We start from the raw sequence: 23771 nt of genomic DNA on the forward strand, positions 1-23771 counted from the left end.
ACACTGCAACTAGTGACTCCTCTGCAACCAGAGCAACTAGTGACCCACTGCAACCAGAGCAACTAGTGACCACACTGCAACTAGTGACCCCACTGCAACCAGAGCAACTAGTGACCACACTGCAACTAGTGACCCCACTGCAACCAGAGCAACTAGTGACCCCACTGCAACCAGAGCAACTAGTGACCCCACTGCAACCAGAGCAACTAGTGACCCCACTGCAACCAGAGCAACTAGTGACTCCACTGCAACCAGAGCAACTAGTGACCCCACTGCAACCAGAGTAACTATTGACTCCACTGCAACCAGTGACCACACTGCAACTAGTGACTCCTCTGCAACCAGAGCAACTAGTGACCCTCTGCAACCAGAGCAACTAGTGACCCACTGCAACCAGAGCAACTAGTGACCACACTGCAACTAGTGACCCACTGCAACCAGAGCAACTAGTGACCCCACTGCAACCAGAGCAACTAGTGACCACACTGCAACTAGTGACCCCACTGCAACCAGAGCAACTAGTGACCCCACTGCAACTAGAGCAACTAGTGACCCCACTGCAACTAGAGCAACTAGTGACCCCACTGCAACCAGTGACCCCACTGCAACCAGAACAACTAGTGACCACACTGCAACCAGAGCAACTAGTGACCCCACTGCAACCAACGCAACTAGTGACCCCACTGCAACCAGAGCAACTAGTGACCCCACTGCAACTAGAGCAACTAGTTACCCCACTGCAACCAGAGCAACTAGTGACCACACTGCAACCAGAGCAACTAGTGACCCCACTGCAACCAAAGCAACTAGTGACCCCACTGCAACTAGAGCAACTAGTTACCACACTGCAACCAGAGCAACTAGTGACCACTCTGCAACCAGAGCAACTAGTGACCACTCTGCAACCAGAGCAACTAGTGACCCCACTGCAACCAGAGCAACTAGTGACCCCACTGCAACTAGTGACCACACTGCAACTAGTGACCCCACTGCAACCAGAGCAACTCGTGACCCCACTGCAACCAGAGCAACTAGTGACCACTCTGCAACCAGAGCAACTAGTGACCCCACTGCAACCAAAGCAACTAGTGACCACACTGCAACTAGTGACCCCACTGCAACCAGAGCAACTAGTGACCACTCTGCAACTAGTGACCCCACTGCAACCAAAGCAACTAGTGACCACACTGCAACCAGAGCAACTAGTGACCCCACTGCAACCAGAGCAACTAGTGACCCCACTGCAACCAGAGCAACTAGTGTCATGACCACACTGCAACCAGAGCAACTAGTGACCCCACACATCAAATGAGTAACAGCAGCACATACTAAACAAATATAATTGATAAATACGTATAAAGAGGAAAACATATTACAGACAGCTGCAATATACTGTGTATACACGTCGATAAAACACATTCAGTAAGAGGTTGCAGGGGAAAAGTGACAAGATTTGTATTAACTATTGTTTTTTTGTTTAATAGTGATTTAAATAGATATGTTTTATATATATTATATTGTATTCATAGATAGTAATACTTAATGTGTATATGTATATGTTTGTATGTATATGAACTAATGGTTCCAAAACATACTAAGTTGAGTGATTGATTTATATTATAATTTATATTTTATTGTAATTTATAATATATTTTATTATATTATAACTTAGATTTGTTTTAGATATTTTTACTATAATTTACATTATATTATGATGTATATAATTGTATATTGCATTGTATTATATTATTTTATTCATGAATTACGTCCTCATGATTCCATGTTAAGGGCCCGAGTGTTCCTCGCTCCCTATTGGCTGTCTGAGCCGCCACTCAGCGGCGGGGCGGGACTAAGGACATTCCTCCTGTCGCTGATGGGAAAAAAGAAAAGAGAAAGTTTCCAAGATGGCGGAGTAGCTTTGCCTGTCCGCTGGAAAACAATAGAAGCAGCACCGAAGGGGCAGCGCTAGCCCGATCCGACTGGACCAAACCGCTCTCAAAATCACACACCTCGCGGCTCGGGCTCGGGCAGGTGGGGAGGAGGAACACCCGGGAACCCCTCGGGAGACAAACTAACACACAGAATGACTGTATTTAAACGGTAGAGGAGCTAACGGTAGCTCGTAAACGAGGAGGATCAGCTGTTTGTAGGCAGGAAGGAGCGGACAGCCACGCGTTTCACAGTAAGTCCATTTAAATAAGCTTCTTCTCTCGTGGGGTGTCGGGTGAACTCAAACGGGTTCAACCGGGTGATCCCGAACGGGCTCAACCAGCTGAACACCAACGGCTCAACCAGCTGAGCCAAGTTTGTGAAGTAGTTAGCCGTCGAGCTAACTAGCGCCCCCCCCCCCCCCCCCAAGCTAACCAAAGCTAACTACTTTTTTACATTTAAAAAAAAATACTCGCGCAGATTTAAAAAGTTTTCTGCCCGCCGGAAAACAAAGTCATGCAGCTCGTCCGGAGGGTCCCCTCGGCTCCTACCAGCGCGCGAGAGGCCCCCGAAACACTATTTTAATGGGTAGTTTTTAAAGGAATTCTCGACGCTCCAACTTTGATTTTTTTGTTGTGTGTTAGTGGAGGAATGCTGCTCGCTTCACTTCTCACAGGGAGCTCAACTCAACGTTTCATTTCAGCGGAGTGGGTTTTTATTAATAAATAAAGTAGCGGGCTCTGCTTGGTGTTTTTTTTACATTAATCGGATGTCTTTTTCTGCCCCTATTTTGGGGTTAAACTGCGGCTCTACGCCGACTCTTCTCCGGTGTGTAACGCGGTCATAGTGTGCAGTGAGTGGATGTTGAGGAGCACCGGGAGGCGGGATGGTACCGCGCATAAAGCCCGTTAATGTCCGCGGTTCGGCGGTGTGACTGAAGGCCATTAGCGAGACAAAGGTCGCCTCCATGGAGCCAGAACGGGAGTCTTTGTGGAGCAGAGGGGGGGTCTAGAGACGCCCAGGGTGGGAAGCGAAAGAGCCCAATTCAGCGGTTTTATGGACCAAACCTGAGCCGGGGATTCTCTTTTTTTCTCATTTTTTCCCCCCAAAAAACCCAACTATCAACAAAGTCTTTTATATTGATGATGGCGGATTTTGTTACACCGCGACACAGCGCGGTGATGGAGAGGCTCCGCCGGAGGATCGAGCTCTTCCGGCAGCATCACAACAGCTGCGAGAGCCGCTACGAGAGCGCGACGCTGGAGCGGCTGGAGCTGGAGCGGCAGCAGACCTTCGCCCTGCACCAGCGCTGCCTGCAGGCCAAGGCCAAGCGCTCCAGCAAGCACCGGCAGCCGCAGGCCGGCGGCGGCGGCGGCGGGGACCAGGCCGGGCCGAGGGCGCCGGCTGGAGGAGGAGGAGGAGGCGCAGAGCTCGGGGAGACCGGAGGGACGGCGGCGGAGCAGAGCCGGAACAGCACCCTGATAGCGGTGAGGGAGCACCGGACACACACACAGACACACACACAGACACACACACGGACACACACACGGACACACACACGGACACACACACGGACACACAGAGGGACACACACAGGGACACACACAGGGACACACAGGGACACACAGGGACACAGAGACACACACACACAGACACACACAGAGACACACACACAGAGACACACACACACAGAGACACACACAGACACACACACAGACACACAGACACACACAGACACACACACAGACACACACACAGAGACACACACACAGGGACACACACAGGGACACACACAGACAGACAGGCTGCTCTAGGACACACACAGACACACACAGACACACACAGACAGACAGCTCTAGGACACACACAGACACACACACACAGGCTGCTCTAGGACACACACAGACACACACAGACACACACAGACAGACAGCTCTAGGACACACACAGACACACACAGACAGACAGCTCTAGGACACACACAGACACACACACACAGGCTGCTCTAGGACACACACAGACACACACACACAGGCTGCTCTAGGACACACACAGACACACACAGACACACACACACAGGCTGCTCTAGGACACACAGAGCGGCTGTGGAGGCGATCAGAGGCTCAGTGTAAATCAGATGTTTGGTATTTGGATGTCTTTCATGTGACTGAACAAAGTGTCTCATGGTGACGGTTCAGGCGGCCCTGTGGTAACACACACACACACACACACACACACACACACACTGCTACAACAGCACAAACTACAGAATCGACGAGCAAACGTTTTTATTATAAGATAATCGGCGAGAAGCACCAACAACCTGCTGACGGAGTGCATTTGTTCTTAAGCCTACAAGAAATACGGTTTGAGTCCACAAGTTTACTTCTCGGTTCAGAATTATTAAAGGCACTGATATCGTGATTTTCATCTTTATTTAGTCGCGTATTGTTTTTACTGGAGGAAAATGTGAAACTGGTGTTTACAAGCGGTCCCATGCTGTGATATACTATTATTTAACTTTGAAGTGCGTAGAATAGAAGAAAACATTTAAATCCCTCTTTGCTTTCATTTAAACCATTCGACCCCCAGCTCGGTAATCAAAGTCCCCTTCAGGCTCTATCGATTAATCTAAAATAAATCTGAATGTTTGATTCGTGAAGATAAAATCTTGTGACTGCTTGTTGATTCTAGAATTCCTTACACTCAGAAGTGTCCTGAACCCCCCGTGGACCCGTCCCCTCTGAAGCTGGTGTTATTGATCCAGTGTCTCACTGATCAGATCAGCCCGTGTGTTTGTTAATCAGAGATAATCACACTGATTGATCGCTGTCTTTGAGCCGCGTGGTCACGTGATCACTGGTCGCCTCCAACAGATGCCAACCAGATCCGCTCAGCTGCTGTAGTGTCCTTGAGCAAGACGCCAAAGCCCCTAACCAGCTCTGACCTTTGACCTCTTTCCTTATTTGTTTCATTATTTCATTTAGCAAAACATATTTTTCATGGCGTTGAAACATTTACTCATTGAGCTGATTTACAGGAACATAATGTATCTTTTAACGTATTGGATAAAAAACAGGTGGTAGTCAATTTATTAAACTAATTATAGATTAAATAGCTGCAAATGTATTGATGAGATGTATCTTCTTAAACAACTACATCCCAGTTATTGATATGTATATAGTTATTGACGTTTGTAAAAACACCAATATCTTCAATTCACTGACGCAATTCTTATTTTTTAAATTTAAATTCTAAATTGGTTGTACATTTCCCCGCTGCGGGACTAATACAGGATCATTTAATCTTATTTATGTAGCAACATTTTTTAGTATAGCACCATAAAGCATTTATATATATATATATATATTCGTAAAAATAAATATATATACACACACACGTGTGTATATATATAAATATAATGTGTGTATTTATTTATTTATGTGTGTATATTTGTGTTTTTCTATATATAATATATATATTAAATATACACACACACATGTGTCAGATAAATGAAAGTGTCCGTATTTTCAATAATCTTTTGTATAAATGTTGGCTTTAAAATAATCGAGCGATTCTCAACATGTTTATTTTTAGTTTTCTGTCGGTGTGGAGCCGCACGTTTCAAAAGTTTTTGCAGCAGTAGAATGATGGTCGACGCTGATTTGTATTAAACTGAATGTCGATATTTTTCGAAAGTCGAGTATTTATCGGGAATTAGTTCTGTCATCGTGGACGATGCAGGATCCAAAACGTGCGGCGAAAAAAGTTTTGAGTCGTCCGTAATTGTCCTGTGGACGTTCATTTAAGACCGTTTGTTGTTCCTGTTCCACAAAATATCAGTTGAGTAGATATCAGGTGTTGAGGACCGAGTCCGGAGGAGTCCAAAGTCCAGCTGAGGGTCTCGGCAGGTGACCCTCGTGTCGGCGTGTTCATCAGAGTATCTCTGGTTCCTGTTCCTACCATCACCGAGTCATGTGACCATCAACAGCCAACCGGAGGAGAGCTAGCAACGTTAGCACCACTGCAAACGCAGAACCAGGAGGTCCACTTCAGTTACATGATGATGCGTTCAGGCTCTGCTCAGTGAAAATGAGTACTGGCTGAAGGTAAATGATAACGTTCTAATGATGCATTTACATGTAATCTCGTAAAATGCAGTGTTGGTGATCAACTAGAATACAGCCAGATGTTTTCACATTAATAATTAATATATAGTGGAGGTGAATTATGGTTTATTTTGGGTCCTTTCAGCTGGTTCTGGTGACCACTGAAGGTTCTAGGAGACCTATTGACGAGCTTATGGGGTTCTTTTAAGAACATATATGGTCACTGGAGTCTTCAAGGGTTCTTTTAGAGCTTCTCGGGGTCAGTAATGAGTTCTAGAGATCCGTTATGAGGTTATAGTCTACTGAGGGTGATGTCAGGGTTCTTTTAGAGGTTCTCGGGGTCAGTAATGAGTTCTAGAGATCCCTTTTGTGTCTTATAATCTGATATCAGGAGGACTCGCCCTCTGAGTGGTTCAGAGCGACAGAACCTGCTCTGAGCAACGCTGACGGAGTCCTGAGGGGTGACTCAGAGTGGCACCCTGCTGCCCCCTCTCGCCTGACTCATCAGTGTGTGTGTGTCCTCAATACGAACTCGGCCGTTAGGAACCCTCTGCTCCATGTCGCCTCCGCTGGGCTGTGATTGGCTGCTCGCTGGTGATGTCACTGACTTGCCGACGTCACGCCTAAATGTTATCACAACACGAGTCTCGACGGCTCCGAGTTCAGAAACCCACAAACACTCCTTAGTCTTTCTGGACATCTAAAACTTTAACGCTTACTCTTTACTTACCGTTCAAACCCGTATTATAAAAGCAGTGCTGGAGGCCGGACTGTCCTCAGTAACGTCCTGAGGAGACAGGACTGTCCTCAGTGACGCCCTGAGGAGACAGGACTGTCCTCAGTGACGCCCTGAGGAGACAGGACTGTCCTCAGTAACGCCCTGAGGAGACAGGACTGTCCTCAGTAACGCCCTGAGGAGACAGGACTGTCCTCAGTGACGCCCTGAGGAGACAGGACTGTCCTCAGTAACGCCCTGAGGAGACAGGACTGTCCTCAGTAACGCCCTGAGGAGACAGGACTGTCCTCAGTAACGCCCTGAGGAGACAGGACTGTGTCCTCAGTAACGCCCTGAGGAGACAGGACTGTGTCCTCAGTAACGCCCTGAGGAGACAGGACTGTGTCCTCAGTAACGCCCTGAGGAGACAGGACTGTCCTCAGTGACGCCCTGAGGAGACAGGACTGTCCTCAGTAACCTTCTTGTCGCTCCAGCCCTGCCGCCTGTGTCTTATCGCTTCATTACAATGCCATCTTTTATAAAACAAGCATCTCTCGAACATTGATGTTTGTTTACGGCCATGTTGTGATGGGTTCCCAGAGCGTCAACAAGCACCTAAAACACAGATACCAGTCAAAGTCAAATAAACTCAGACGATATAAATACACAACCAGGATTCCTTTGCAAGAAACCAAACATTCCGGCTGGAAGAATGAAGTCGGTGAGATAAGCTGCCGTAAACACGCTGCATGTTTAGGATTCTTGTGTCTGAGCGAGAGCCGAGGCCTTCAGGACGAGTCCCGATGAGGCGTTCAGGAGCCCGTTGAGTTCTCTGTAATGAGCGAGAGCCGAGGCCTTCAGGACGAGTCCCGATGAGGCGTTCAGGAGCCCGTTGAGTTCTCTGTAATGAGCGAGAGCCGAGGCCTTCAGGACGAGTCCCGATGAGGCGTTCAGGAGCCCGTTGAGTTCTCTGTAATGAGCGAGAGCCGAGGCCTTCAGGACGAGTCCCGATGAGGCGTTCAGGAGCCCGTTGAGTTCTCTGTAATGAGCGAGAGCCGAGGCCTTCAGGACGAGTCCCGATGAGGCGTTCAGGAGCCCGTTGAGTTCTCTGTAATGAGCGAGAGCCGAGGCCTTCAGGAGTCCCGATGAGGCGTTCAGGAGCCCGTTGAGTTCTCTGTAATGAGCGAGAGCCGAGGCCTTCAGGACGAGTCCCGATGAGGCGTTCAGGAGCCCGTTGAGTTCTCTGTAATGAGCGAGAGCCGAGGCCTTCAGGAGTCCCGATGAGGCGTTCAGGAGCCCGTTGAGTTCTCTGTAATGAGCGAGAGCCGAGGCCTTCAGGAGTCCCGATGAGGCGTTCAGGAGCCCGTTGAGTTCTCTGTAATGAGCGAGAGCCGAGGCCTTCAGGACGAGTCCCGATGAGGCGTTCAGGAGCCCGTTGAGTTCTCTGTAATGAGCGAGAGCCGAGGCCTTCAGGAGTCCCGATGAGGCGTTCAGGAGCCCGTTGAGTTCTCTGTAATGTAAATATAAAAACATTTATTTAAATAATGATTAAAAAAAAATATTACACTTATGAACATTGTTATTAAAAAATATATTTTAATAATTATGATTTTTAAAGAAGTGTAAAATACTTAGTAAAAAAGTAGTGTGTGTGTGTGGTCTCCTGAGTTCCTCGTTTACTCGCCCACTAATACTCAGAGTGACGACATTACGACCTCGTTCAAGACGCTGGTTGAAGGAAAAAGGGGCGGAGCTCGCGCATCGCCGTCGGTCACGTGAACGTCTTTATTCTTTTTCATTATCCACGGTCACGTCGTGGGGATCTTTATTTCAATGTTTCCTCCTCTGGCTTCGAGGCGTCTCAGGAATCTGTGTTGACTGCAGAATGTGAGGCTCAGCTGACGTGGAGGCCCTGAACGCCCCATCAGATCCGGTGTCTGCCGACTGCTGTGAGGAAGCTCTTTGTTATGGTTATGTAAGCCGCCTGCAGCCGCTGCTCCCAGAGCCGCCCTGAGAGCTCGCCCCGCTGCAGCGCCACCTACAGCCGGAGAGCTCGCCCTGCAGCGGAAACGTGCATCATAACGTCACGACAGCTGGCAGCGCCATGCAGATGTGTGAAGTCGCCCTCTGAACCCACTTCTGGGGGCGTTTTGGTGGCTAGAAGTCGCCTTTGAGATCTGAATAACCCTCATAATCACATGGATCACTAACGAGAACGACACGCACGTTTAATTTCTTGATTTATCTTAGCAAGAGGACACTTTGTAAACATCACACCCGTGTTCCCGTGTTGGAGGCTCTAGGTTTTATAAATACTGAACTACGTGTTTACCTCCTCTGTGCTCAGAGCTTCTGATTGGTCGTCTCGGAGGACTCGATGGGGATGTCATCGTCGCCAAGGAGCTCCTTAATGTTCATCATTTAATGTTCTTTGCCGAGACCTGAAGAATGTTTGATATTGTGATATTATCATTTTAAATGTAGTTTCTTCTTTTTGACGGAACCGGTCGTCCCTCGCGGTGTGTTCAAAGACTGTCGTAAAGATGAACATCCGACCATAATGAAGGGAAACAAACGTGTTGAGAAACTGCAGTTCAACTGGAGTCGTTGCCAAATAGTTTCCACCTCATTACCTTCGCATTGAAAATGCCGGAAGGTTATGTTTTGATCGCCGTGTATTTATTTATTTATTTGTATTCGTGTTATTCGCAAAACTCAAAGTATTGAACCGAATCGCATGAAATTTGGTGGGATGATTGTTTATTGTCCGGGGACCATTTGATTAGATTTTGGGATCAATCGGGTCAAAGGTCAAGGTCATGAAAAGGTCAAACTCTTTTTTTACCATAGCACGATACATTTTTATCCAATTGGCAACTAATGCCAAAATGTTCATTATTCAATGCCCAATCTTGTGATATGCGAAGGTATGCGCTCTACCGAGTGCCCATTCTAGTTGTAAATGTTTCGGAAAGCATTTCTGTCTCCGGGCAGATTATTCTACTCTATTGTCCTAATATTATCAGTTAAATGCAACAAACACTGAGAACAACGACACGATGCCATGAAATACATAAGGAAAGGCCCCTGGACGTCTTGTGAAGGTTTTCTTTATAATCATAAACTGAATATCTTTTGTTTTTTTACTTTTGAAACTTGAAAAAAAACAATCGGAAAATAATTAACAATTAAAATACGTGTTGCTGCCCCTCAAGGAGTTACAGGCCTGAACCCGAGTAAAGAAACAATGAACCGACTTCAGGGACAGAAGAGGAGATAACGGGTTAATGTAGCAGAAGAAACGTTTTTTAAAGTTTATTTGTTTTAATTTTTAGAAAGTGTTCAGTCTCATGTGTTGACGGTTCAACATTTGCACTCGGCTAGTTGCTCAAAGGCGCCTCGGCAGTCCCCTCCTCGTGAATAACCTCCCGTGTGTCGTTGCTCCTCAGCTGCAGGAGACGGTGAAGAGGAAGCTGGAGAGCGCCGCCTCCCCGCTGGGCCGCGACCCGGCCAACGCCAACGGCTTCCCCCCCCACAAGAAGGCGTGTCCGGACGGCGGCTCGGCCAACGGCGGCTCGCCGCCGGACTCCAAGCTCGGGGTCGGCGACTCGCTGAGCTCCAACGGGGCCCGCGGGGAGCCGGGGGGGGGGGACGGCGCCGCGGGCCGGGAGCCGGGCCTGGACTTCCGGCGCAAGGAGATGAAGCAGGAGCCCGACGACATCCTGCCCATCATGCCGCCGGCCGGCAGCAACAGCCTGTTCCCCGACCTCAACCTCAACGAGCAGGAGTGGACGGAGCTGATGGAGGAGCTCAACTGCTCCGTGGCCTACGAGGACATCCAGGACATCCTGAACGACGGCTTCGAGGAGGACCGCAAAGACTCCCTGGCGCTGACTCCGGGTGGAGGAGGAGGCGGAGGAGGAGGAGGCGGAGGAGGAGGAGGAGGCGGCCAGCCGTCCCAGGGTCTGCTCCCTCCAGATCTGGTGAGCGTGAAGACGGAGTTCTCTCCGTCCTCCGTGGCCTTCGAGCAAGACTCTCGCACCGCCTCCCCCCACGTCAGGTCCTCCTCCTCCTCCTCGGGGCCGCCTCCCCCTCCTCGCCCCACTGGCTCCCCCGTCGCCTCCTCCTCCTCCGCCTCGTCCCCGGCTCTGCCCCCGTCGGCCCCTCCGCCCCGGCAGCAGCTCCAGCCGCCCCCCGGCCACCTCCACCCCGCCGGCCCCCCCGTCCCCAAAGACCTGTCCCCGGCGCAGCAGCTGCAGCAGCTGGCTGCCCAGCAGCAGCGGGCGCAGCACCTCCACGGCCAGATGCAGCACAAGCAGGCGCCGCCGGGGGCCAAGTTCCACGGCCAGGGGCCCCACGCCCACCCGCCGCCCTGGCCCCCGATGGCCAACGCCTCCCAGAGCCCACTAGGGGGCGCCAGCCCCTCCCTGTACCCGCAGGACTTCAACGCCCAGAAGCTGATGCCCGGTCCGCCCAACAAAGGCCCCCCCAAGGCGGGGCCGGGCGGCTACCCGCCGGGGGGCCACCCCACCATGATGGGGCACCCGGCGTCGGGGCCGCCGCTCGGCCACCCGCCCGCGCCGGGCGCTCAGGCCTCAGCCGCCATGCTGAACTACAACAACACCAAACCTCTGTCTCACTTCGAGGCCGGGCCCGGCCAGCCGCGGCTCCCCAACGGCCAGAACCAGAACAAGGCGGCGCTGCTGGCGCTGCTCCGGCAGCAGCAGCAGAGCAAGCAGAAGAGCAGCATGAGCTTCAGGCAGCACCTCCCGCACGCGCAGGTGAGGCCGCTCGCTTTGCACTTTGACATGTCGGAAGCAGGAAATTCTAATATTATTTAGTTCTGCATGAAAAATGCTGATTAATGGATCTTCCCGTTATTTTAAAGCGGTTTTCTTCCTGTCGATCGTTTAATTTAGTTTCAAAAATATAACCTAAATAGTAATTGTGTAGGTCGGTAACAAAAACGGGAAACTTTAAATTACAAAAACTGAATAGAAAAGTTATTGAATTTATTAGGTTGTTTAACTTCTTATTGTAGCTCGAAGTTTATTTTTGTAATCTTTATTGTTATGAAATATTCTGAACTCACGGGTCACTTGACTTCATTTTCTTTTTCATATTTTATTTATTGTAATTTATTTACATATTTATTGAATTATTTGTATTTTAAATTATTCATACAATTATTTATATATATATATTTCTTTTTTAACTTATTTATTTATATGCTAATTTATTTATATTAAAGTGTGAAGGAGAAGGCCGTTTTCTATAATTTAAAGTAGTCACGTGTCAGCGCTGGCACATTCCTTGACACACACACACACACACACACACACACACAGGCCTTCATACCGCTTCATTCCCTAAATCTGAAACGCTCCTCAGACGTTCCTCTCAGTTTTGTCAACGTGGATATTAGGCGTGCTCGCCAGTGGGAGATATCAAACCAATGGCGCTGTTCCTCGCGCCCCACGCAGCTGTGGGGGACTGATGCATCATGGGAGTCTGAACAATGAGCCTCTGTTGCTGCAGCAGAGGCTCCTGCTCAGCTATAGAAAACTGAGACCGAAGAGAAAGAAGAAGACATTTAGCTTCGTGTGTGTGTGTGTGTGTGTGTGTGTGTGTGTGTGTGTGTGTGTGTGTGTGTGTGTGTGTGTGTGTGTGTGTGTGTGTGTGTGTGTGTGTGTGTGTGTGTGTGTGTGTGTGTGTGTGTGTGTGTGTGTGTGTGTGTGTGTGTGTGTGTGTGTGTGTGTGTGTGAGCTCCACCACGTCACATGACCTCGTGTTATAGAGGAGCTCCACCACGTCACATGACCTCTCCAACAGGTGCAGCCGAAGACTCTGAGCAGTTCGTGGAGTTGAGGTGAAGTCGGTCTGCAGCAGGAGGCCTTTTGTTCAGCTGCTTCAGACCGGTCTGGGCCCCACGCTGTTGTGTGTGTGTGTAGCAGCTGGTTGCTATGGCTCACATGGTGTGGGGGGGGGACAAAGCAGCCTTTCATATTCTGTGTATTTAAATATAGCTGCTGGTTGTATTTTCTCTCCTGCAGACGAGCCGCTCTACTCCTGCTGAACTCAACTTAAAAATGTTTATTCACTATTATGTCTCCATATATTTATACGCATATGGTACAAGTACACAAGTGCTGTACAAGTACCTCTACTGAGTGTTCCCATGCTCCTGAGATGTTGTAGCTTCGACTGCTCTACTTATTAGGCCGCTGTTGCAGATTCAAAAATAATAATACAAAATCTAATAAACTCATTAATTGTGATGTCATGGATACACATAACTTTATTGATCTTTGTTAACTTCACAAGCTCCCCGATGTCTTATAAAGTAGATTAAATAATAATTACGTTCATGTGTATTTATTCTATATATTTTATAAATATATATATTTGTCTTTAATTTTTTTAATGATATATTTATAAAAGAAAAATATATATATATATATATAAATAATATATATAATTAAAGACCGTTTAACAGATGATTCTTTTTTTTAATTGTATACATTCAATGAAAACCAATGAAATACAAATATATCAGTAAGACTGAATGAGAGATTTTTATTCTTTGGCGGATAAAGTAAAATAAATAATAACTAATATTAATAATCAACACGTGTGTGTTCTCTCAGGACCAGAACCCCTACCCCGTCCCTCCACACGGCCCGGGCCCCGCCAACGCCATGGCGTCCGCGCCCGGGAGCAACGCCATGACGGCCCAGCCGGGGGCCAACGCCATCGCGGCTAACCACGGGAACGCCACTTACCTGAGCAGCCAGGCGGCGGCGGCGCTCAAGCAACAACAACAACAGCAACAACAGCAGCACCAACAGCAGATCCTGGAGCAGCAGAAGCAGCAGTACCTGCAGAGGCAGCAGCTGATGGCCGAGCAGGTGAGGCGCCAAGACGAGTTCAGGGGCGGAGCTAGAGGCATGCAGAAGAACACGACCTGCAGGATTTCACAATAAGAGCAATATGTTTTAGATACTTTAGAAACAGGAAGTCTTAAACGTTACATCTTGACAGGATATTCAACCTTTTAGTTTATAACACATTTAATACTCGACTTGTTCCTCTGCAGATCGAGTCTAGAGGCAATAAAGTAGTTTATTACAAGTTATTATGTATTAAGAGATATTATATCTTAAATTATTAAAGTGACGTTATAGTTTTAATATTATATGACGGGGAACCGGAAGCCGGAGAGCTTAAAGGTTCTATTTTAAGATTACAATCCAAATTAAATTCTAACTTCAATAAAAAGGAATCGATTTGTATCGCAATCAGCTATAAAAACGACATGAGGGGAAAGTAAGTTTACCTGCAGGATGAATTCACTGAGTCCATCCAGAGAGCTCGTACCTGTTGACCCTCGTGTGAAACACTAGAGGGCGCCGTGTGTGAGTCGAGGAGTTGAAGGCTGAGGCTTCACGTTGAGGTTCTTGGAGGTTCTTGAATGAAGGTCCGTCTCTCCTCAGGAGAAGCAGCGGCAGCAGGACCAGCAGCTGCAGAGACATCTGACCCGACCGCCCCCCCAGTACCAGGACCAGCCGGGCCAGCCGGCCAATCAGAGCCCTTTCCCACAGCCGCCAGTCAACCAGTTTACAGGTACGGGCAACCGGCAACGGGTCAACCTTCACTGTCATTGTCTTTCCTGGCTGCTTCTATTGGTACTGTCCTGCTCACCAGCAGAGATGTAAGGATCAGAAACTTCAGGACAAACTAATAGAAACAACTACAGATGGCAGAATAGAATCTATTTTCTATTGTGCAAACTCTTCAGGAACTTTACGACATTCAAAACACACGCAAATAAACCAGAAGACGAGATGATTTGTTAATGATTTTTAATGATTTGAACACATAACTGTCACGTGACCGTTAACGCCTCTAAAGGACGAGAGGAGCCGGATCCAACCGACAATCTCACTTATTTTAATTAATCTGCTTTAGCGCTGAAAGAATATAATAAATATTCCTTAATTTTTATATATTTAGCACAATAAACCCGTTTTTGTTTCATGCTGCACTTCATTTGTTTAAATGAATATCAAACAATAAAAAGAGACTTTGTGTGTAAATGAAGCTCAAAGCTGACCGGAAGTTAAACAAACATCAGAGTGAATGACGAGGAGTCTTAAGATGTTCGTCTTCCAACAATATATAATATAATAAATAATAATTCACACCTGCTGGCGGATTATTAACCTTATGGCACTTTGTGAAAACTGTTTTATTATAAATATCTGAACATAAAGACATTTATCATTATTTTATAGATGAAACTAATACTTGTCAGATTCCTCATGAATTAAATAATGAAGCTTCACATTAATAAATATTTTTGTGACTCCTCAGCTTCCTCTCAGCCAATGGGTGGCGTCGGCTCCATGGGAGGCCCCGCCCCCGGCTCCCAGCGCATGTTCCCCCAGAACCAAGGCATGATGGGTATGGCGGGCGGTGTAGCTCCGCCCCCGACGGGGAGCCAGGGCGACGTCGGCCTCTCGTCGTGCGGAGGGGGCGGGGCCGGCGTGGACGTGCAGCAGGTGCTCTACAACAACATGAACCTTCACCCCAACCACCCGTCTCACCCGCCCCAGCACGCCGGCCTGCAGCGCCAGCCGCTGGGCGCCATGAGCGCCGCCTACAGGCAGAACCTTCTGGCCCAGCAGCACCTGAAGTCGCAGCCCAACGCCGCCATGTTGAAGCAGCAGCAGCAGCTGGCCGCCGCCCGCATGCCGGTCTCCATGCAGAACAGCATGGCGGCCAACTTGCCCGGCGCCATGCAGGACGCCCAGAGCGCCGCCTGGCAGCAGCAGCTGGCCAACCAGCCGCCCTCGGGCAGCGCCGGCCTGACCCCCAACGCCTTCGCCGGCCCGCCCAACGCCTTCCACATGCAGCACCAGGCTCGCCTTCCCAAGATGGCGCCCGGCGGGCGTCCGATGGGAGGCCCGAACGCCGCGCAGCAGATGATGCAGACCAACATGGCGGCCGCCCAGCAGAGGGCGCCGCCCAACCCCCAGAGCCTCGGCCCGCCGATGGCCGCCCAGCAGCAGCCTCAGCAGGCCAATCAGAACCAGGCCGTGCTCCCCGACCCGGCGGCGTTGGGGCCGCCGCCGGGCGCCGGGCGCCAGGCGCTGCAGTGTAACCAGGGCTACCAGGTGAGCCGGACCGCCAGCCAGCAGCAGCAGCAGGTGTCCTTCGGGTACAACGTGGCGTCGGGGAGCTTCGCCGGCGAGAGCGAGCTGGTGGACTCGCTGCTGAAGGGGCAGAGCACCCAGGAGTGGATGGCCGACCTGGACGAGCTGCTCGCCGGCCACCACTAGGCCCCGCCCACCTGTCTGCACCTGCACCTGCTGAGCCGAGAGGCCCCGGAGACGTTGTTTTGAAAACCGCCATGTTGGGGGAAGTTAAAAATGTCAACGATGTTTTGGCTAACGGATCCAGACGGGAGGTCGGCGCTCTAAAGAGATGAAACACACCTGGCTAACAGGTGAAGGAATGAAGGCTATCGCTATCGGTTTGTCCTGGTATCAGGGTGGAGTTTTATCAAATATTTAAATAAATATATATATTTAAATAAATATATATATGTGTATATATATATATTTATGTAAATGTGTGTGTATATATATATATATATATATATATTTAAATGTTTAAATAATTAAATATATTTAAATAGATATTTAATTAAATATATTTATATAAATATATATTTAAATACATATAAATGTATTTATATAAATATATATTTAATTAAATGTATATATTCAAATATATTCATTTAATTAAATATATATATATTTAATTAAATATATATTTATATAAATTCATTCTTGGTTGAGGACGGTCCCCTCAGTGATGTTTCTGACTCCCTGGAGACAGAAACCACCTGAAGCTCTGCTGTGTTTCAGGATCATTTAAATAAGACATTTGACGATGAGTTGCTGTTGCAGACTTGCACACGTGGCAGAACGGAACCGCCGGAGAACTTCAGGGTCCTTCTGAGTCCTTCAGGGTCCTTCTGTTCCCTTCAGGGTCCTTCAGGGTCCTTCTGTTCCCTTCTGGGTCCTTCTCCCTTCAGGGTCCTTCAGGGTCCTTCTGGTCCCTTCAGGGTCCTTCTGTTCCCTTCTGGGTCCTTCTGTTCCCTTCAGGGTCCTTCAGGTCCCTTCTGGGTCCTTCTGGTATATTTGGCCTCTAAAGTTGATCCACTGAACAGGAAGTTAATCTGTTCCTATCGAGGAGGTCAGAGGTCGTCTGAACGTCCCCCTCTTTGAAATGTATAGGTAATGATATAAATTACTATATTTTTGGTATTTTCATTGGAGAAACTGTTAAAGTTTTTTTCCGGTGACTTAAACAAAAACGAAAATGTAAAAAGAATTCCAAGAAAAGAATTGTAAAAAAACTAATATTGAGCAAAATATCCTAAAAACGACCCGGATAGAAACCACGGACACGCCTCTGTGTGGACTCGTGACGGGCGACGAGACTTTGGGGAATTTAACCGAATGTTTCGCTTCCGTTTCCACGTGTTGGTCTGTAACCGAGCTGCTGTAGACTACTGAACCACTGTACCCCCACAGCGCCACTACAGGCCCCACAGCGCCACTACAGGCCCCACAGCGCCACTACAGGCCCCACAGCGCCACTACAGCCCCCACAGCGCCACTACAGGCCCCACAGCGCCACTACAGCCCCCACAGCGCCACTACAGGCCCCACAGCGCCACTACAGGCCCCACAGCGCCACTACAGGCCCCACAGCGCCACTACAGGCCCCACAGCGCCACTACAGGCCCCACAGCGCCACTACAGGCCCCACAGCGCCACTACAGGCCCCACAGCGCCACTACAGGCCCCACAGCGTCACCTACAGGCCCCACAGCGCCACTACAGGCCCCACAGCGCCACTACAGGCCCCACAGCCCCACCTACAGGCCCCACAGCGCCACTACAGGCCCCACAGCGCCACTACAGGCCCCACAGCGCCACTACAGGCCCCACAGCGCCACCTACAGGCCCCACAGCGCCACTACAGGCCCCACAGCGACACCTACAGGCCCCACAGCGCCACTACAGGCCCCACAGCGCCACTACAGGCCCCACAGCGCCACCTACAGGCCCCACAGCGTCACCTACAGGCCCCACAGCGCCACCACAGGCCCCACAGCGCCACCACAGGCCCCACAGCGCCACTACAGGCCCCACAGCGCCACTACAGGCCCCACAGCGCCACCTACAGACCCCACAGCGCATCCTTGAAAGCGTTTTTGTTTTCGAGGGATGAAGTGAAACATTGGAAGCTTCCCGATGTTACTGCATGTTTTACTCCGTCAACTACACAAATACTTCTGAGAACTTTCCTGTACGACGTCACAACTAGCAGGAGAGCTAGTTACCGTTAGCTGCTACCGTTAGCCGTTAAGCCGCGAGGCTAAATAACGGAGAACGCATCGAGTTGCGTTTACGATGCGTTCGAGATCTGTTCAGTAAAAAAAGTATCGGCCGAAGATAATGGATACAGTCGCGATGTGTGCAAGCGTAATCCGCACATCGTGAATCCATCACCTCATGGTTTTTACCACGCGATGCTCAGGTGACGGAAGAAAAACCTAAAACGAGAAGTGACAGCGGAGTTCAAACGGTTAGTATGTAAATGTGGAGGCGCTGCTACTCAAATACGGACAGCAGGTTTTGTTTATGGAAATGTTCCTGAGTTTATTTATGGATCGCAGAATTTATTTAGATTTCATTCCACCAAACGGAGGAGTTTCTCTGTGCGGCGCAAGAGAAATAAAATAAATGTGAGGAGTCTCAGTAAAACATGCAGAACACGAACGCCTCCTTTTAAATACCTGAAGTTTAAGAGGAGACCCCAGACCCCGAGGACCCGCCAGACCTGGTCCCCCGGGTTCTGGTCTGGACCTGTAAACCAGAAGAGAAAGAAGCAGAAGCTTAAAGAGCGAATGAAGCATGAAGTCTGGTCACGGTTGACGTTTCCAGGTGTTTCCAGGTGTTCCCCGTTGTTCTCGCGGCTCTGACTAAACGCTGGTTCGTGAAACTCGTTCCTCTTGTGAAGCTGAAAGAAAAATAAAATCAATTTGTTTTTACCAAATATGAACGTTATTCCCCGAGTGGATCGATGAAGAAGCAAAACATTAATTCTGCTTGAAAATCTAATTATTATTATTTGATTTTCAACGTTTTCCCAAATTTACAAAATGGCGCCCGTGTGTTCCGTGACACGGTTCTTTGAACATCTTTGTTCCGATGGCTCCGGCCTCCTGTTCCTGACGGGGCGCGGCGCTCCCCGAGCTCGCGACCCCGTCGTTCTATCTACTGTACCGACGTCGACTTCCACGACTCGTTTTGTATTTTATGGCGACGCCGCGTCCAAACCGTCCGGCGCCGCTCTGTGTAAATGTCTATGAATATATTTTTTGTATGTATGCCTTTCCTAATGATCTGGAGAAGATAGATGTTATTTTTATATATTGCAGCGTTTTTGTAAGTATTTTATACTTTTGATATGGTTCTCTGTAAAACAAGAGTATTATGTAAATATAGTTCTGTAGAAACACGCCTGGTGTCGTCTCTTCCTTCATCGCGTCTGGTTGGTCTGGTTATCGATGGTTTCACGACATGAAGTCATACGACGGTCTCAATGTAACACAAGTCCATGGAGGTTCAGCAAATGTATGACAAGACTGGCCTTGGAAATACTTTAGTGAAGGACTAGTCCGTCAAAATGACTCATTAACCTGGTTACCAGCAGGTCACTAGTTAACCTGGTCACTATTTAAACTGATAGACGGTCTTTGCCCCGCCCCTCTCAGGTGGTCGCTCTCTCTCCCTCCATCTCTCTCTCTCCCTCTCTCTCTCTCTCCATCTCTCTCTCTCTCCCTCTCTCCCTCCATCTCTCTATCTCTCCCTCCATCTCTCTCTCCATCTCTCTCTCCCCCTCCATCTCTCTCTCTCTACCTCCCTCTCCTAATACCTCTCTCCCTCCCTTTCTCTCCTAACTCTCCATCTCTCTCTCCCTCCCTTTCTCTCCTCCTAACTCTCTCTCCCCCTCCATCTCTCCCTCTATCTCTCTCCATCTCTCTCCCCCTCTCCATCTCTCCCTCCCTCTCCTAATACCTCTCTCCCTCCCTTTCTCTCCTCCTAACACTCTCTACCCCTCTCTCCATCTCTCTCTCTCTCTCCCTCTCCCTCTCTTGAGCTCGAGACCGTTGAGATTGCAGTGAGACGCGGATAAAATGTGGAGTGGCGCTCTTCGCAATAAAACATCTTTGATGGGCGTGTCGCGTCTTGGCCAATCAGCGTTCAGATGTCTTCATGGTGTGGGAGTTAGCGTTAGCTTGAAAGTTAGCCCGCTACATCTGCTGCTGTCACGCCGCACGGTGTAGCGATGCTAACAAGTTATCTGTACGTTAAACACGATGTGATTGAGCATATTGTTAGCATCGATACTTCATTAAGAGAGCGATCAGAGCGCACGCGCCGCTCCGTGTCGAGCTGTCTGCGCACACTGCGCTGCGCAGCTCTCACAGCGAGGGAAGGGGCGGAGCTTAAGAGACCCGAAGTCCTAAAGAAAACATGCCGCAAGTGAAGCGTAGAGCGGTCTGTCTCTAACACGAACATGACTGTTGAACAAGTGAACCGGACAGATGCTTTATTTATTACTATCATAGATAAATATACCAGTCTCGTGTGTATGGTCTGATATTGTTTTTATGGTATTGTATCATGATCTTTATGGCAGGTATAGAAGTTATAATGTTAGTGTCGTGACAACCGAGGCAGAGAAGTCCTGGAGTCTGTTCTGGCCCCAAAAAAGGAAGTTGGTTATTATTGGTTATATTATATATAATGACAATGTATATTTGTTATTACTATCATTATAGGACCTTTTTGTTCTTAAACTGTTTATTAATATTATTTCGAATTTAGATTTGTGGTCAGAACAATAAAATGACCGTAGTTGTAGTTCTAAAAGCTTTGAGGCTTCATCAAACAACGTGGATGTGGTGACACAAAAAAAAAGTCACCAGCCCCCGCCCCCTTTTTCACCCCTCATGAGTTTGCAGGTATGCTCTTTCTCTCCCTCCCTCTACCTGTAGTAGTCACGTGCTGTAGGGATGTGGGGGGAGGAGGCCGTGGTCGTCGTCGCCGTGGTGACCGTGCTCGGTGTCCTGCAGCAAGGTATTATAAATACTTTAATATAGTGATTATAATGCTTAACTTACTCGTTATGGTTAGTTTCCTTTGTTTTATTGTTCTTTGTGTTTCTTCCCTCCTGTCGTCTCACAGCTCGGAGACGTTTTATTCTTTATGAAGGAGCTTTAAATAAAACTGAGTGGACTGACCAGCGGGACGAGCTGTTGAGATTATGTCATCACATTTTATATTTATATAGTTATAGAGATATATTCATGGATATACTTGTGATTTTGTATGTATTTTACTTAATGTTTTATACGATCTGGAGCTTGAGTCTGAAATAGTTTGATAATGAGTATATATATGTATATATATAAATGTTTTTCTTCTAGTCTATCTATATATATTTATTTATATATATGTATATACTTTATTTTATATATAATATATATATATTAAATTCAAAATAAAATATAAATATATTTTTATATATAAATTATGTGTGTTTGTGTGCAAAGCATATTTCTCCCTGCAGGTGATCCACGCCAGGAGGAAGTACTCCGTGTCTCCGCCCGCCACCGCCGGACCGCCGGAGTTCGAGAGAATCTTCAGAGCTCAGTCAGTGTCCGAGTTATAGCTCAGTTCAGAGAACACAGAGTGTGATGATACACACACACACACACACACACAGAGTAATGATACACACAAAGACAACAGTGTAATGATACACAAATGTTTGACCTACTTTAGAAGAAGCTCCTCTGACGGCTTCATGTTGCACATCTTTTATCTGTTTGAACTCTAAAACATTTGTTTATTTATTTAATACAAAACATGTCTGATGAAAATCAGTAAAAGAAACGTGGAAATACTTTAAGTACAAGTACCTCAAGAGAGAGGAGTCGCCCCCTGGTGGTCAGGAGAGAATGCAGCTTTAACACATGACGCATAGACTTCGATACAACCAGAGAAGTCGCCCCCTGGTGGTCAGGAGAGAGAATGCCGCTTTAACACATTAAGCATAGACTTCTATACAACCAGAGAAGTCGCCCCCTGGTGGTCAGGAGAGAATGCAGCTTTAACACATGAAGCATATACTTCTATACAACCAGAGGAGTCGCCCCCTGGTGGTCAGGAGAGAGAATGCAGATTTAACACATGAAGCATATACTTCTATACAACCAGAGGAGTCTCCCCCTGGTCGTCAGGAGAGAGAATGCAGCTTTAACACATGAAGCAGATACTTCTATACAACCAGAGGAGTCGCCCCCTGGTGGTCAGGAGAGAGAATGCAGCTTTAACACATGAAGCAGATACTTCTATACAACCAGAGGAGTCGCCCCCTGGTGGTCAGGAGAGAGAATGCAGCTTTAACACATGAAGCATAGACTTCTATACAACCAGAGGAGTCGCCCCTTGGTGGTCAGGAGAGAGAATGACTGTCTGCTTCCTCTCTTCTTCACTCAGGGCCAACTGTTCGGAGTATTTTCCGATCTTCATCGCTGTTCTGTGGGTGTCCGGAGTCTTCTTCAGTCAAGGTGAGCCGACACACAACAACAACAACAACAACAACAGCGTCTCAGTTTGAACTTCAGCTGAACGTGTTCCAGGTTTGTCTTCGTTCTTCGGGTTGATGTATTTATACGGACGTCTGCGTTACTTCCACGGATACGCTGAGGCGGCACAGCGACGGTAGGTATTTAAAATCATGTCAACACTTTGAATAGTTATGAATCACACTGATTGATTGATTGATTTATTGATGCTCTCCCTCTGCAGGCTGGCTCCGCTGTATTTCAGCGCTCAGGTTCTGTGGGTTCTCATCGGGTTCTCGGTTCTCGGCGTGTTCCTCTCGTTGTGCAGGGTTTACCTGAAGGTGGACCTGCTGCTGGAGCTGGGCTCTGCCCTCGACCTGGTCTGAAGGGTCAAAGGTCATGGGACCCCAAGGGGGACGTTTTGTTTTGGGATCATAAAATATCAAACTATTCACATTTATTATGTTTTTAATTCTCAATTTTTCTGCTGGAAGTTTGTTTCGTTGATTAAATTCAAATAAAGTTATCTTATTATTTTATCTTGAAATTTGTTGTATTAAAAAAATAAATATATATATATACAGTATATATATTTATATAAATGTGCATTTGCAGCTATGATGATTGATATTAAATATATATAAACTATATTATAATATTTGCGTCAATAGAGGAGCAGCGTCAGGTTTGCCCACTAGGTGGCAGCAAATCACAGAAAATACTGAAGATGATACTTCTACTTCTTTTAGAGGGAAATTCATTTTTATTACTGCACCACATTTATCTGATGACTTCATTACTTTACAGAAAGAATAATAACTTTAAGATTGAGATAATGAAAAATATATATCATAAACTGGTGAATGATGAAGGTATTTCTCTAATATTTCACAGAAACGTTGAGAAAGTGAGATTTATTTTTAAACACACGACTCCCTCAGTTTCACCTCTGGACCCTTTGATGGGGCCCGACCCTCATGTTGGGAACCGCAGTCGTTTGGTAGGTTTACCCCGAAACATTTATATTTTAAATACTTCACATTGAAATAAATTCTTCATGATCTTTGAGTCGAATGAACTTTACACTAAATTCATATCTCAGTCAGAGGAGGATTGTGGGTAAATAGTTGCTGCGTTTGGTCACACACACACACACACACAATGAATCTGAGGTCTATTTAAAGAGCTGCTCGGTGAGTTTATATTAAGAGATACAGGAATGTGTATTTGTGTGTATTTTTAGAGGTACTCGGCAGCAGCAGTTTCTTTCAGAATAACTTTTTCCACCCGACAAACAGCT

At 47.7% G+C, this 23771-nt stretch overlaps 2 protein-coding genes across 5 annotated transcripts; both read left to right on the forward strand.

Moving 5' to 3' along the window:
• Positions 1-1921: 1921 nt before the first annotated feature.
• maml1 (mastermind-like transcriptional coactivator 1) lies at positions 1922-16102 on the forward strand. Of its 3 annotated transcripts, XM_056439651.1 has the most exons (6): positions 1922-2182; positions 3104-3416; positions 10203-11534; positions 13401-13661; positions 14247-14376; positions 15127-16102. In XM_056439651.1, the coding sequence occupies exons 2-6, from the start codon at positions 3111-3113 to the stop codon at positions 16092-16094; spliced, it is 2997 nt and encodes a 998-aa protein (XP_056295626.1). In that variant the 5' UTR covers positions 1922-2182; positions 3104-3110; the 3' UTR covers positions 16095-16102. The 3 variants fall into 3 exon arrangements, with proteins under 3 accessions (XP_056295626.1, XP_056295624.1, XP_056295625.1); XM_056439649.1 differs by having other exon boundaries at positions 1922-3416; XM_056439650.1 differs by having other exon boundaries at positions 1922-3416; positions 10209-11534.
• An 86-nt stretch (positions 16103-16188) lies between these two features.
• ltc4s (leukotriene C4 synthase) lies at positions 16189-23010 on the forward strand. 2 transcript variants are annotated; one of them, XM_056439652.1, is made up of 6 exons: positions 16189-16261; positions 20897-20978; positions 21455-21554; positions 22404-22474; positions 22532-22628; positions 22716-23010. In XM_056439652.1, exons 2-6 carry the CDS (start codon positions 20915-20917, stop codon positions 22855-22857), a joined length of 474 nt encoding a protein of 157 aa, XP_056295627.1. In that variant the 5' UTR covers positions 16189-16261; positions 20897-20914; the 3' UTR covers positions 22858-23010. The 2 variants fall into 2 exon arrangements, with proteins under 2 accessions (XP_056295627.1, XP_056295628.1); XM_056439653.1 differs by lacking the exon at positions 16189-16261 and having other exon boundaries at positions 19897-20978; positions 22547-22628.
• The last annotated feature ends 761 nt before the right edge of the window (positions 23011-23771 follow it).

Source organism: Pseudoliparis swirei, chromosome 19 (assembly GCF_029220125.1).
Source record: "Pseudoliparis swirei isolate HS2019 ecotype Mariana Trench chromosome 19, NWPU_hadal_v1, whole genome shotgun sequence".
NCBI lineage: Eukaryota > Metazoa > Chordata > Actinopteri > Perciformes > Liparidae > Pseudoliparis > Pseudoliparis swirei.

Excerpts from the sequence above, each read along its gene's own strand:
- maml1 (XM_056439649.1), top strand. The coding sequence starts at position 3,072 with ATGATGGCGGATTTTGTTACACCGCGACACAGCGCGGTGATGGAGAGG. Across the intron at positions 13,662-14,246 it reads AGCAGCTGATGGCCGAGCAG|GAGAAGCAGCGGCAGCAGGA; the intron begins GTGAGGCGCCAA and ends GTCTCTCCTCAG. Across the intron at positions 14,377-15,126 it reads GCCAGTCAACCAGTTTACAG|CTTCCTCTCAGCCAATGGGT; the intron begins GTACGGGCAACC and ends GTGACTCCTCAG.
- ltc4s (XM_056439652.1), top strand. The coding sequence starts at position 20,915 with ATGTGGGGGGAGGAGGCCGTGGTCGTCGTCGCCGTGGTGACCGTGCTC. Across the intron at positions 20,979-21,454 it reads GCTCGGTGTCCTGCAGCAAG|CATATTTCTCCCTGCAGGTG; the intron begins GTATTATAAATA and ends TTGTGTGCAAAG. Across the intron at positions 22,475-22,531 it reads CGGAGTCTTCTTCAGTCAAG|CTGAACGTGTTCCAGGTTTG; the intron begins GTGAGCCGACAC and ends TTTGAACTTCAG.